The following is a 13534-nucleotide window of genomic DNA, read 5'->3' on the forward strand; positions in this document are numbered from 1 at the left end:
CATCTTAATTCTTTTCCAATAGAAGAAAAAGAAATGTTCTCTTTGTTTCCTATAGTTTTGGTGTCTGTAGTTGTAGCTATAATTGTGTCATTTATATTTTTCAGCTTCTACCCATCAATATGCTCAGAAGAAAGATATGCTAGAAAGTGCAATATGCATTTAAAAGGGCCCCCCTCTCCTTTTTTATTTTTTTTATTTTTTTAGCATTATAGCACCTAGCATAGAGATTTTTAAAATATGTTTAAACAAACCATAGGCAAAGACAAAAATTCTATAAATTGTTCTCATAAATAGATGACCAAATCACCTCTGCGGTTTTCTTGTGTGTATGTGTTGTTGTTTTTTTAATCCTATGTTTTAACATCTGAAAGTTATGAGATATTCAGGGTAAGCTTGATTATCAAAGAATACCACAAATAACTTTGGATGGTGTATATCATCTGTGACAGAGTCAAAGAGATCTGTAGAATTGTAAGGGTTCTTTGGTGGAGGCGTAATTATTCCTTCACGTCCAAGTGTATAGACTCCTGTAAGTACTCGTACAACATAAATATGTTTCCTCCCAGTGCTATCTGGTCTGGCGTATCTATCATTAGCAGAATAACTGGCATCAACAGCAAAATAAGTTCCTTTTCCATAGGCTACAGCTGCAGAGAGAAAGACAAAAGCCTTCATAAGAACATAAAATTATCACAGTATGCAGAACCATGCCCAAACCTAAAAAGTAAATAAAATTTGAATGCAGTTATTGGTCACCACAGCCACATTTCTAAAATTCCCTTCATCTGTCCTGGAAAGTTTGCCAGTTTCCTTTTGGGTGAAACAGAATGAGCTCTATCCTGACAATAACAGTATGGCTGCCATCTATGGCTACAATGCTTGGGTATGAATAGTCAACACTAGAACATCCATTCACCTCATTCTGATCAGTCAGATTACTTGCTTCCTTACCATTCTTCCCAGCATAACTGCGATTGAAGCCGTGCTGATTGACATGTGGCACTGAGTGTGCATCTGTCCCGTGGAAGAGGATTTTCTCATTATCTATATGGCCATTCTTGATGTCCATGTGATTTTTCTTTACCTGGTAGCTCTGCCAGAGAAATTCATTCTGTATCCTCTCAATCTACAAATGACAAAGAGCAAAACATCTGGATATGACCATAAAGCTCAGTACAGTGTCTGCTGTGGTCTTTAAGCAATAGAGAGAAGGAGGAGAAGGAAAATGCAAAAACCAGCAAATTCAGAGTGGGTAATGACAAAAGAAAAATTCTGAGATGTTCTACACTGAACTACAGTGGGTTGGAGAGTGGAAGACCAAACAGCTAACAAGATTGCTCTCATTCCTGAGTATATGTTGGGCGGTGAACCAACTTCTAGGCAGTTGTTGCTAAGATTATCTAAATGAGAGAATAGCCAGGCACCATCAAACCCCAGGAGCCTCCTCAGCTTCTTGTTTACACATTAATTTTCCAGATAGTTGCCCACCAGGAGTCTGAATGAGCAAACACTTCTGCCTGACCAACTCTGTGCCTATCCCAGAACTAGCCCTGCTTCATCTTTCCCCACACTCTTTCTCTACCCCAGCCAATGTAAATTCTTTCAAACTAGTACTCTTCTTTGCCCTACTTGATGCAAAATGCTTGCTGACTCCAGGAAGGCAGGCATGCAATCTTTTCCACTTGGCACTGCTGCAGGAGTATAGACTTCAGGCCTCAGGACCTGGTCATTTTTCTTGGTAGCAATGACTCAAACAACCCTTTTTTTTTTTTTTTTTTCCAAAAGACTTGCAGCGGTGGAAGTTTAAAGTTTTGTTTAACAGTAGCTTTTTGCCTTCAGAAAAAGGGTAGGCTAAACGCATCTGTATGTTTTAATACTGCTTATTATTGTTATCTATTGAATACTTTTACATAAAAGAACTTAAATTTATATTAAAATGTTTACCTGAAATCCCTAGAAATTTATTGACATTCAAATGCCTACTCAAAAATTTGTAATCATTTAATAATTATTTCCATAATTCCTTCAGATCTCCCAATCATAATTCTTCCTGCATTGCTCCAATTATGGTCACAAATCACCTCATAACTGCCTATTTTAATGACTATTTCTTTCCAGAGATATCAACAGCATTTCAAACCATGAACCACACTCTCTTTGGAACTTTGTCCTTCAATTTATTTTTTTTCCAGAAAATCATTCTCTATTGGCTCTCATTCCTTCTAGAGAATGAATTTAATTCACTAATCATCTATTGAACATCTAATGTGAATGAAGCACTGTGTTGGGTCTCTACCTTCAAAATACTTTCAGTCTAGAGGGAGAGAAAGACAAGCAAACAAACCACTACCCCTCGCTATGATAAAGGATGGATTAGGAGAACATACACGGAGTATGAAAGCATCAGAAAAAAAATCCAGATAATCTACATCTCGGGGGAGAGTAGGAAATCTGAGCAAATGGTGTTCTGGAAAGAAAGGCAGAAGAAGGGTTGAAGAAGAAGGGAGTGCACAACTGTAAGCAGATATTGAGAGGAAACCAAGTGATAAAAGCAGGAGGGAAAGTTATTCTGCTGAGTGTGATGGAAGCCTCATGATGAAGGTTTGGAATAGGAAATGGATGAGGGGGTTGACTGGAGAAAGCAAGGGGGGATTCCAGGCACCTGAAGGTTCAGCTAAGGTTGGAGACAATGAATTAGTAATGAATTTATTTAGCAGGACAGAAGGTAAGTTATGGAATTAATTCAAAGTTAATGTTTTTTAAAATGGGTATAATAGAAGTGTAAGAGCCAATAATGTTGCAGAAATTGGGTAAACAAATTAAAGCGAGGTTCTAGTACTCCCAACAGCTTTAAACATAATGAAGCATCTCCTCCTTTAAATCTGTCCCTTCTACAATCTCTCTTTCTGATTCTCCTTCTTTCTCAGGAATTTTTACTCATTCCTTCGATAGGTATTATGTCCCACAATATACTAAATACTGGGAATGCAAAGATGAATAGGAGGTGATTCTTACCGTACAAAGTCCGCAGCCAAACAGGGGAATCAGGCATGTGCAAAGTTACCAAAGCACAATTTCATAATTGCTGTAAGGTAGTTAAGTATACAATTTTATGGAAGAACCAGCTAGATTTTAAGTTACTGGGCTGTTGCACCCTGCTCTGATACCTATGGTCTGATAAGGACCTTCTAATAAACTCCTACACTTTACTGGCTAATATTTTTATGCAGCATAATGAATGGACATTGTAGAATCTCTGGTCATCCATTCCACTTCATCCCCATTGTGGAGAAACTTCTGATTTGGGTGGAGTTGACCCTCCTTATAGTTCTAAAATGAAACCCAATTGGGTTAAATAAATCTCATGATGGGTTCCAATAGCCCAGGTCCAAGGCAATCAGTATATGGTAACTTCCCCAACCCATACTGGTTTGAGCGTCCCACTCAACACAAAGCCTGGTATTCTTATCTATTAATTGTGTGACAGGACACAGTGTCTCATCTGAAGTATGCGAATGGGAGAAGCTGAGACTCTCTGGTTGACACCAGCAGCCGTCCTATAATCATGAAGGGAATCCTGCCTTCAAACGAGGCTGACACTGTGAACCACAAATCCAGAGAAACTGGATCCAAGTCATCATCGAACCACTGGATCAAACTGCTCCACATGCCGTCCTACTTCTGGACTTTCCATTAAGTTCCAATACATTTCTTTTTTTTAACCAGTTTCAGTGTGTTTTTTTAATTGTAAGAGAAAGTATCCCAACATATACATATAACTTTTGGGGGTCTCCTTCGTTATTGTTAATGCATGAATCATGAGATTTGAAGTTTATGGAACTTGAGTGAGTCCAATCTATACTAATAAAAGGGTAATATGCTAATTAAACCGGACATCTTCTGGACAAAGCCATGGTGGTGGGGAACAAGGCAGAAGCGGTTAAGGGCGATCAGGCAAGCAGGGGAGCAGTTAGGAGGTGATCAGGCCAGCAGGAGAGAGCAGTTGGAGCAGTAAGGCCAGCAGAATAGAGCAGTTGGGAGCAATCAGGCAGGCAGGCAGACGTGGTTAGGGGTGATCAGGCAGGCAGGCAGAATGGTTAGGGGCAATCAGGCAGGCAGGCAGAGTGGTTAGGGGCAATCCCACAGGCAGGCAGAGTGGGTAGGGGTGATCAGGTAGGCAGGCAGGTGAGTGGTTAGGAGCCAGTGGTCCCAGATTGCTAGAGGCATGTCCGACTGCCGGTGTAGGCCTGATGCCTAAAGGGGTCCTGGATTGGAGACGGTAAAGGCAGGCTGAGGAACCCCACACACACATGCATGAATTTCATACAATTTCAGGCCTCTAGTTAAAATATAGGATATTTAAAAAGAATCTTATATAAAAAGATAGCTTTCATGTTAGTTCTTCAATATTTAAGAGAAATCATTTTTAAAATACAATATTACCTTCTCTATTCTGTAGGAAAAACAAGTCTGAGAGAATCTATTCTTCACAGTGTCATATTCTGGCTGTCCAGGTTGTAGCTGGATCACACGAAACAGCTGCTGATTCATGTCAGACGAGTATTCAGGAATATTATCTGGAAAGTTAGCATTTGGAGAAACATGACATTCATTACCAGGGATCTCTGAAAACCTAGGCATTTCTAATGCTCTTTCTTCTCATTCATTCATCTAATTCTAGTCTTTGGGATGGGAGGAAGCTATAACTCTACGATCCTAAATTTGGTAAACACAGATGAAGTGAACAGTTCTGACACTAATACCACATAGGTTAATTAATGGTTTAGCTAAAATACTCAGATAAACTTAGATTCACTTGAGCTTGAAATGATTATTTTCCCAGAAATTTCTATGGAATTAATTCCATAAGAAGCTAATATGTAAACATGAAAGCTAATTTATTGGTGTTTTTACTTTTCTAAGTTCTATTTAGTGTGGCTCTTTATTATTTTTCTTTTCACCACAATTATCTTGCTAAAGATGTTTAAAACACATTGTTCTGTATCCCATCTTCCTTGCTAAGTAAACACCACCTAAAGGAAATAACTCAAGTGCTTACTGAATGCTTTCACATAATCTCACAAGCTCAAAGTTTCCCTTTGCTTTCCAACAGCTTGCACAAACTTTAAACACACTGAGCTACATAGACATCAGCGTCCTGAGATGGTATGACTAGTAGAAATATGGGCAGATTGTATTAGAAAAGAAAATGCCACAATACCACAGATTAAAACCAAAGGATTTCTCCTTACAAACAAAGCCACAATTTAGCCATTTTTAGTGAAAAATATGCCAGGCCTGGGAGAGGGATCTAGGGAACTTCCATCCTGTTTTCCAAGTCCATTCAGGGAATGAAATCCTAGTGACAAAGAGAAGCATCTAAACCTAATCTGGGAGATCTTTCAAATTCCATTTTCAAAGAGTTTTTCTGGTAGGGTGTGTAGTTTCTGCAAATTCAGTTCTTTTCTTTCCCTCACTGTCCACCCCTTCCAGATCTTTTGGCCTAATCATTTGTAGTCAGAGGGGTTAGAGTTCTCTTGGACCTGCTCTTTGTTTTTCTGAATGCAGCAGGCAAGACTGGAAAGAAAGGTGAGTGTTTCTTTAGGCCCTCCCTTCCTTTCACGCCATGAGCTTACAGAGCAGAAAACCACCAGCACTTAGAGTCAGAAGACCCCATAAGCCTCAACCTGTGACCAGCCATGTAAATCTTCATTTTCTCATCTACAAACTGGAGATAATAAGATCTGCTCTCTCTACCACCTTATGGCATTGTTACAAGTTTAAAGTAAGAGGCATTAAAGCCTTTCTAAACAAACACATGGTTATTGTTCTTATTTAAAAAGTGATTGTGCTTGGTCTTTTCTACAGCCTCATGCTTCATAAAAAAATAACATGTGAGCCACCTTTTTTAAAGAGTACTGGGCACTTTCTTGGGCTCTTTCCCTATAAATACCTTTTAAAAGATAAATCTCTCTCTCCTTTCCCATTCCTGGTGTTGAAGACAAATGCCCTCCTATACCTTTCCTTGTGTGCCTGCCTCAGTCTCCTCTCTACAAGTGAAGAAGAGAATGAGTGATAAAGAAAGTCAGAGTCCAGATGATATCAAATGAGCAACTGAGTCAGACTGGGCCTGAGTATGTCTGGACTTTATAGACAGGTGAGTCAATGAATTCCATTTTTTGCTTAAGCTAGTTTAAAGTGGATTTTCTATTACTTGCTACTGCCAAATCCAACTAGTATTTCTCTTTATTTTGTGTGTGTGCATGGAGCTCTTACATGTACTGTGTGTTTCAGCACATTGAGGAGAATAGTTATCAGGAAGTAAGTGGAGGGAGAAATTAAATTCTTGCTGGTAGACAACAATTCTCAGTTTAGGAAGGCTGCTGGCCTCATTGCCAGTAAAACTCAGTGCTTTCTGGGTAAGTGCTCAAAAAAAAAAAGGGGGGTAAAAACAGTGATTGCAAGAGGAGGCTGGGTTTCTAGTTATTTTAACAGCAATATAGAAGTCATGAAATGGGAGAAGGTTACATCAGAGGAGCAGGTCGATATAGATACTTTCACAGCAGGAATTTATTTGCTCATGATGTAGTAAAACCAGATGGCCCTGGCGTCTCTTTTCTAACATCTGCTCTGATCACAGGCTAACTTGTCTAGAGGTGGATGATCAATAAATCAGTATTGACCAGCTAGTTCATAGCTTCAAGAGGCACTGATGGTCAATACCAAACAAAAAGGAAGAACATGAGATCATTGGCTTGGATTTTCAAAGTCTGTTCCCCTCTTTCTGATCTCTCAGCCCTTTTCTTCTCTTTCTGCTCATTTGTTTTTCCAGTTTCTCAGGCATGATTTTGTCCCTCAGAAGAATAATCGGTTGACAGAGAGATTGTGCTCCATAGTTCCTATACTTTTCCCAAGTATTATAGGAGGTTTTCTGTAAAGCCCTAAAACTGATAGAAATAATGAACATTTGCATTTAAACACTTTCTAAGTGATATTACAGATAACCACATGATTTTTAAAAGAACATCTTACATGCAGCCTTGGAAAATGTGGACTGAAAGGTAGGTGATGTTGCTATTCCTTCTCTTTTCTTCATGCTGACATAGAATACATTCAGCAGCTCAGTTACAAAGATGACAACTTTAACTTTTTTTAATGATGGAGTAGAATGTTCACATGTGAAGTCTACAATAGCATTGATTATGTCATCAGCAACTCTGATTGGGTTTTTCCCAGCATTTCCTGGAGAGAAAAAAAAAATTAAGTGACAAAAGTAGTTTCAGCTGGTGTTGGTCATGTGATCAGATCTGGCAAATGTAGTTCCTGATGCTAAGAAAGAAGAAAGCAACACCCTATAGCCAGAAACTGATCTCATAGTTGTGGGAGATACAACTCAGCCCACATCACCTCTAAACTTCAGTTTACTCAGCTATAAAATTAGAGTGATAATAGAAGATAGTAGATATTAGAGATAAGAATATGTTAGCAAGACTATAGTAATTAAGAGCATAGCGGTAAAAAAAAATAAAAGGTAGTGTAAAAAAAAAAAAGAATAGTTGAAATGTACAGGCTAAGCTGCCTAGGTTTGAACTTAGTTAGGTTGCCTTCTAGCTGTGTGACCTTGTGCTTTTATATTTTAAGTTCTTATCTATCAATGGGGGATTCATTGTCAAGGCTGGGTTCACATACATTGTAAGTTTTGAAATGTATACATCTCAGAAGAACATAAAATTCCAAACAGAAAATTATGATAAAAGTGAATATTTAGAATCATAAAAGAAATCGCAACCAAGTATAAAAATTTAAATGCTGAAAATGTATTCCTAAGTCAACTTTTTAAGCTGTTTTCTAAAAATGCTCGCAGCCACTCCAACACCCAGCGCCCAGGGAAAACAAAGCGAGAAGTAACAGTGGTCTTCGCCCATGGTGACCTTACGTTTGAAGTTTTATTAAATCATATAACCCCTCTCAGGACTTCTTTAAAAGCATGAGCAATCAGGTGTGAATGAATCAGGGAGTGAGTGAGCTATTAACATCATCTTCAACTAGGAGCAAATGATTGTATGATATGATAGAGATGGTGAGGAAAGTGTTCCTAGAAACTGTGAGCAGGATGAATCTGAGCTTGTTGGTTAAGGGCAGAGACTGTATCTTAGTCGTGGCTTTATGCCGAGTGCCTTGCACGGGGCCTGGGTAACTGCATTTCAATCTAATGACTCCACAAATGAGGACCCAATTGGAAAACACAGCAGTAAATCAGCTGGGAGTGGTCTTATGGGTTTGGAAACGAAAAAGAAGGCTGAAGCTGAACCACCCTCTGGAAGAAGATTTAACAGGACCCGCTGACTACAGGGGTCTGGGACACAAAGAAGCAAGCGTGGTAGGACAGCTGGGAATTCATGGCACCACAGAAGGAGGAAACTAGAAAATGAAATAACTCAAGAGATGATGATGAGTTTGGATTGTAATATCATTGTTTCTGGTGACAGAGAAATCTCCCAGAGAAGATTCTGGAGAAGGTTAGAAATGCTGATTTGGGAGTCAGTGCTGAAATGGTCATTGATATAATGAGAACAAATGAGTCCCCCAAAGGGGGGGGGGGGCACAAATGAACAGTAGGAAAACCTTGATGGGCCAAACATGGAAAGATGCTTAGGAAACCTAAAATAAGGAAAAGGATTGGTAAAAGGGGCTCAGGACCCTAGAAGGGGCTGACAGGTTGCCTGCCCACTTTCTGATTTACCTCACTATCGCTTTCTGCACTCAGCATTGAGTTTATTAAAAGTGAGGTTGTCTAAAGGAATCTGAGTAATTCTGAATCTTTGGCGATGAGAGGCTACAAACCTGTTCCAATGGCAGGAAGGGCAATAGACGTGTACTTCCTCTGTTCACACTCTTTCAGAACACTGGAAACTGATTTCCTGACATCTTTTCCTCCCAGGACATGAATTATTATATGGCATGATAGGAATCCACCTTGTGTAACTATAAAATCTCTGTGAGGCTGTGTCGCTGGGGGGGGGGGGGGGGAAAGGAAACACACACAGAACATTAGTTATGGGAAGCAGCGCTGATTTTTGAGAAATGAAAATAGCTGACAAAGGAAAAAGCCCTGAAGATTCCTGACCAAGGGCAACCTCCCTCGATCAAGCTGATTTCATTCTCTGGGACTGGGACAGGCTCATTTCCTTTACAATCCGGGTTATTCATTATTGAATATTTTGCACCTGAGTTCATTCACTCACTCCTCAAAGCCTGTGACATAGGTTCTGTTTTCTCCATTTCACAAATTTAACAGCAGCCAGCGGTGGTTAAGGTCAGCAGCCGAAGACTGCCCAGGATTTGAATCTAAGCAGTCAGTGTCCAGAGCTCTCAACTCCCTCTCTACTGTCCAGAGGAGTAATTTATGCCTCATTCAGCCAGATTCACTTTTCAAGGAGGTGAAAGTAGTGGACTGTGTGGTGTGGAGGTGTGAAAGCATGAAAACTTCCCCTCCCTCAGAACCCACGGAGCTCGTAAGCACATGGAAATTAGCAGGGCTTGTTTTAAGGCACTGCCTTTTTGCTCTCTGAGCAAAGCAAGGCTCCAGGAAAACGCAGGAGGAGAACTGGTCCCTGCCCACCCCACCCTTCTGGTGAGCTTCCATCACGCAGGCACTCCCTGCTGCCCCTCAGGTGTCCACCCGCTCTCCTCTCCCAGGTATCATCCTTAGACTTTTCCAGCTGTCAGGCCAGCTTCATGCTCTGCTTCTGCCTTCCAAGCTACAGCTAGCTCTTGCAGCACACAAATAAATCCCTGCTGATGTCCTCCAGTTGGGACCAATAGTACCATCCTCTGATCTCTCTCCAGGAATTTATTCACTCCAGAGAAAATGTCTTAATCAGAGGAGAGCTATTAAGGTGGGAGTTTCAGGCATGACAATAGGTCAGTTGTGAGAATGTGCTGTCAAATGACTTCTCCAAATCATACTCAGAGCTGACTGTCTATTCTGCCGAGGTTCAGTCCTGGTTTTGAAGGATGAACAGTTTATGCTCACTCTTATAGGTTCTTCACCATGCTATAATAAAAAAATAAATATTTCATTCCTGGCTCCTGGTTCAGAGTTCCTGGAGCCCTTCGAATCCCCTGAGTGATAAGAGTATCTATTATACATTAACTAGAGGCCCAGGGCATGAAATTCGTGCATGGGAGGGGGAGGGTCCACTCAGCCCGGCCTGCACCCTCTCCAATCCAGGACCCTTTGGGGAATGTTTGATTGTGGGTTTAGGCCTGATCCCTCTCACAATTCTGGACCACGGGCTCCTAAACGCTCACTTGCCTGCCTGCCTGCCTGATTGCCCCTAACTGCCCCCCTGCCAGCCTGATCACCCCTAACCGCTCTGTGCCTCTTTCCCCATACCCTGTCCCATGCTGGCATAAAAATAAATAAATAGATGAATAAATAAGTAAATAAATAAATAAATAAATAAATATAAAAATTTCATGTACACTCCTGCCTGGTGTGCCACATCAGCAAACTGAACTCTCAAACCAAACCCTCCTTTTCCTGTAAATGCTCCACTTGGTCAGAAACATAGTATATTCAGACAGCTAATCCCCAAACACCAACTCTGAACCAACTCTAAGCACTATATTTATTTCCTTGTTCCCTGATCTTTCTAACTAAAGTCCAATATACAACCCCAGCCAATCACACACTGTTCCCATGCTCCCACTTCCAATCCTCTAGAAAATTTGCTCTTGCCCACAGTCCCTCAGGAAGAGTGCTCCATACTTGTAAGGCACTGCACGCCCCTCCACAGGTTGTTTTCTTAAATAAAGGACCTCACACTCATCATCAAATTGTTTTAGTTTTGTCATTTGACACATTTCTTTCACTTGGCTGTCCCTGAGTTGTACCCTTTACAATAAACTGGGAAAGGTAAGAAAAGTGTTTTTACAGAGTTCTATGAATAATTCTAGTAAATTGTTGAACCTGAGAAGGGGTTATTTGTAACCTCTGAATTTATAGCCAGCCAGTCAGAAGTACAGGTGGCCCCTGAGACTTAAAACTGGCATTTGAAGGAGGGGTGGGTGGGTGGGAGAAGGGCTTGGGCAATTTTGTGGGACTGAGACCTTTAACCTGTGGGATCTGGTACTAACTTAGGTAGGTAGTGTCAGAAGTGGATAATTGGTTGGTGTCATAAAACCCCTCAGACCCACACAGGCTCACTTAACCTATATAATGAAGAGGTGATATGCAAATTAAGCTTCATGTCCTCACAAAATGGCTGCCTATCCAGGCCGACAGGGGGGTTAGTGAGGGATAACCAAACAACTGAACAAGCAGGCTGTGTGGGGCAACAAGGCCTGGGGAGGTGAGGTGTGAGGGGTGACCAGGGCAGCAGGGGGAGCAGTGATGGGTGACCAGGCCAGTGGGGGGTGGGAGGGGCAGTGACAGTCAACCAGACTTGCGGGGGGGTTGGGGGAAGTAAGAGGCAACGAGGTCAGTGGGGGGGTAGGGGGGCAGTTAGGAATGACCAGGCCAGCAGGGCGGGGGCAGTTGGGGGCTATCTGGCCGGCAGTGGGGGGCAGTAAGGGTGACCAGGCCAGCACACCAAGGTAGTGAGGGGCAATCAGACCAGTGGGAGAAATGGGCAGTTAATGGCAACCAGGCAAGCAGGCAGGTGATGGATTAGGATCCAGTGGTCCAGGATTATGAGAGGGATATCTGCTGATTTAGGCCCAATTTCAGCTGTTGGACATCCCCCAAAAGGTCCCAGGTTGGAGAGGGTGCAGGCTGGGCTGAAGCGACCCTCCCCCTTCACCCCCCGTGCATGAATTTCATGCACTGGGCCTCTAGTTTATTCATAAAAGGAGTAAAACTCAGGTTCATGCTGTGCTATGTGAAGTAGAATAAGACTGGGGTAAGTAAAAGGTCATTTATATAGCACTTTACAGCTTACAAAACTTTCTTTACATTCATTTTTCCTTCTCATCCTCACAACCACATGTGGGATAGCCATTGTCATACTCCTCATCAGTAGAACTGTCTTATGGGTGAAAGAAGAGAAACAAAGCTCAGGGAGGATCCCTGAGTAGAAGGCAGAGCCTGGGTTAGGTCCCAGGCCTGGGTTCTTTTTAATTTTCAGGAAGAGACAGGTGGGATGGTGGGAGAGAGGACCTCTCCCCGACAGTCCCCACATCATATACCACCTGTCTCCTCTCCCAGTGAGCCCACCGTCTTCCAAAGCACTCATCATTTACTCCACCCACGGATCCTCTCACCATAGTCTCAGCCCCTTAAATTTCTATAGGTTGTAGGCAACAGCAACATGACATCATACCTAGTGCAGCACATTCATCTTCCACAGCTGGTCCAGCACCTTCTAAAATTGCTTTTGACACCCCTACAGAAGACATATTAATGATATAAACCATCTGTTAATATTCAATAGGTAGTTATAGCTTTTGCACATTAGGCTTTTATTCAGCTCACCCTTTGCATAATCCATTGACGTTCCCCTCCTTAGAAAATCACCTTTCTATAGCTGCCTTCATTCAATGGCAGGTGAATAAACAATCTGATCCACAGGAGGAGGGCACTGCCCAACAGCGGAAAGTCTCCAGTGTCTGCAGCTTTACCGTCTCTATTTGTACTGGGATATTTCTGCAGTTATTTAAGTTTTCTTTTTTTTTGCATTTTATGCTTACTACTTTACAAAATTGAATAAAAATATAAAGAGAAAAGTTCTGAGACGAATGAGAAGCATGGATCTAAAAACTATCATAATCCTGAGCAATTTACTTAACTTCTTTGATTTTGTTATTTAATTTTGTTTGACTGGGATTTTCGCAATTACAGATAGTTGGCTGGCTTCAGTCCAATGAATCTTCTGATCAAGGCTGCAGCCCCACCACCTTGGTCACATTTAAGGACAACTGGGTTCAGTGGTTGAAAACATGGACTTTGCATTTTGGCACACTGGGTTGGAGTTGAGTCCACAACTTACTAGCTAACATGTCACCAGTCAGTTCCTGACCTGTTACACAAAGGCTGGCATAGTACTTTTCCTACATTGAACATTGAAAGAGATAACGGATGAGAATTACTTAATACAGAATCTGGCACACACAAAGTATAAATAAATGTTAGTTATTGCATCATCATGAAGATCTATTACCAATCTATCTACCTACCTACCTACCTACCTATGTACACATATCTACTTGATTATGAATTATCTCTTTTTTTAAATCTCCTTTTTTCAGTTTGTTTTGGCCTCTGACTTTGCAATGGTGGAGGTTTTTCTCAAATAGGCGATATTTGTCGCTCCATATGTAAGAGTGATTTTGGAAGGCAGCTATGCTCACCACTATACCACCAACGCGGACTGTAAGAGTGATTTTGGAAGCTCCTTGTGCAGGAGGCTTGCTGACTGATAGGCTTCAGAATAAGGTGAGCAGGCAGTAACTACTGGATTTTAGGGTGATCAGGTTCACCCCAGAAGGATACTCCCATCTCCTGTCTAGGGGGTATAAACCCATCTGCTGC

General features: G+C 41.5%; 1 protein-coding gene across 2 annotated transcripts in view; it reads right to left on the reverse strand.

Annotated features, from left to right (window-relative positions):
• Positions 1-235: 235 nt before the first annotated feature.
• Positions 236-13534, reverse strand: part of PARP15 (poly(ADP-ribose) polymerase family member 15) — a 43466-nt gene continuing 30167 nt past the window's right edge. For both annotated transcript variants that reach the window (XM_045583947.1, XM_045583946.1), the window contains 6 exons: positions 12327-12389; positions 8845-9012; positions 7033-7242; positions 4444-4577; positions 952-1126; positions 236-647 (listed from right to left, as the gene is read on the reverse strand). In XM_045583947.1, the coding sequence (XP_045439903.1) occupies positions 358-647; positions 952-1126; positions 4444-4577; positions 7033-7242; positions 8845-9012; positions 12327-12389 (1040 nt within the window). In that variant the 3' untranslated portion in view covers positions 236-357. The remainder of the gene's footprint in view (positions 648-951; positions 1127-4443; positions 4578-7032; positions 7243-8844; positions 9013-12326; positions 12390-13534) is intronic.

The sequence above is a fragment of the Pipistrellus kuhlii genome, unplaced genomic scaffold, assembly GCF_014108245.1.
Source record: "Pipistrellus kuhlii isolate mPipKuh1 unplaced genomic scaffold, mPipKuh1.p scaffold_m20_p_2, whole genome shotgun sequence".
Taxonomy (NCBI): Eukaryota; Metazoa; Chordata; class Mammalia; order Chiroptera; family Vespertilionidae; genus Pipistrellus; species Pipistrellus kuhlii.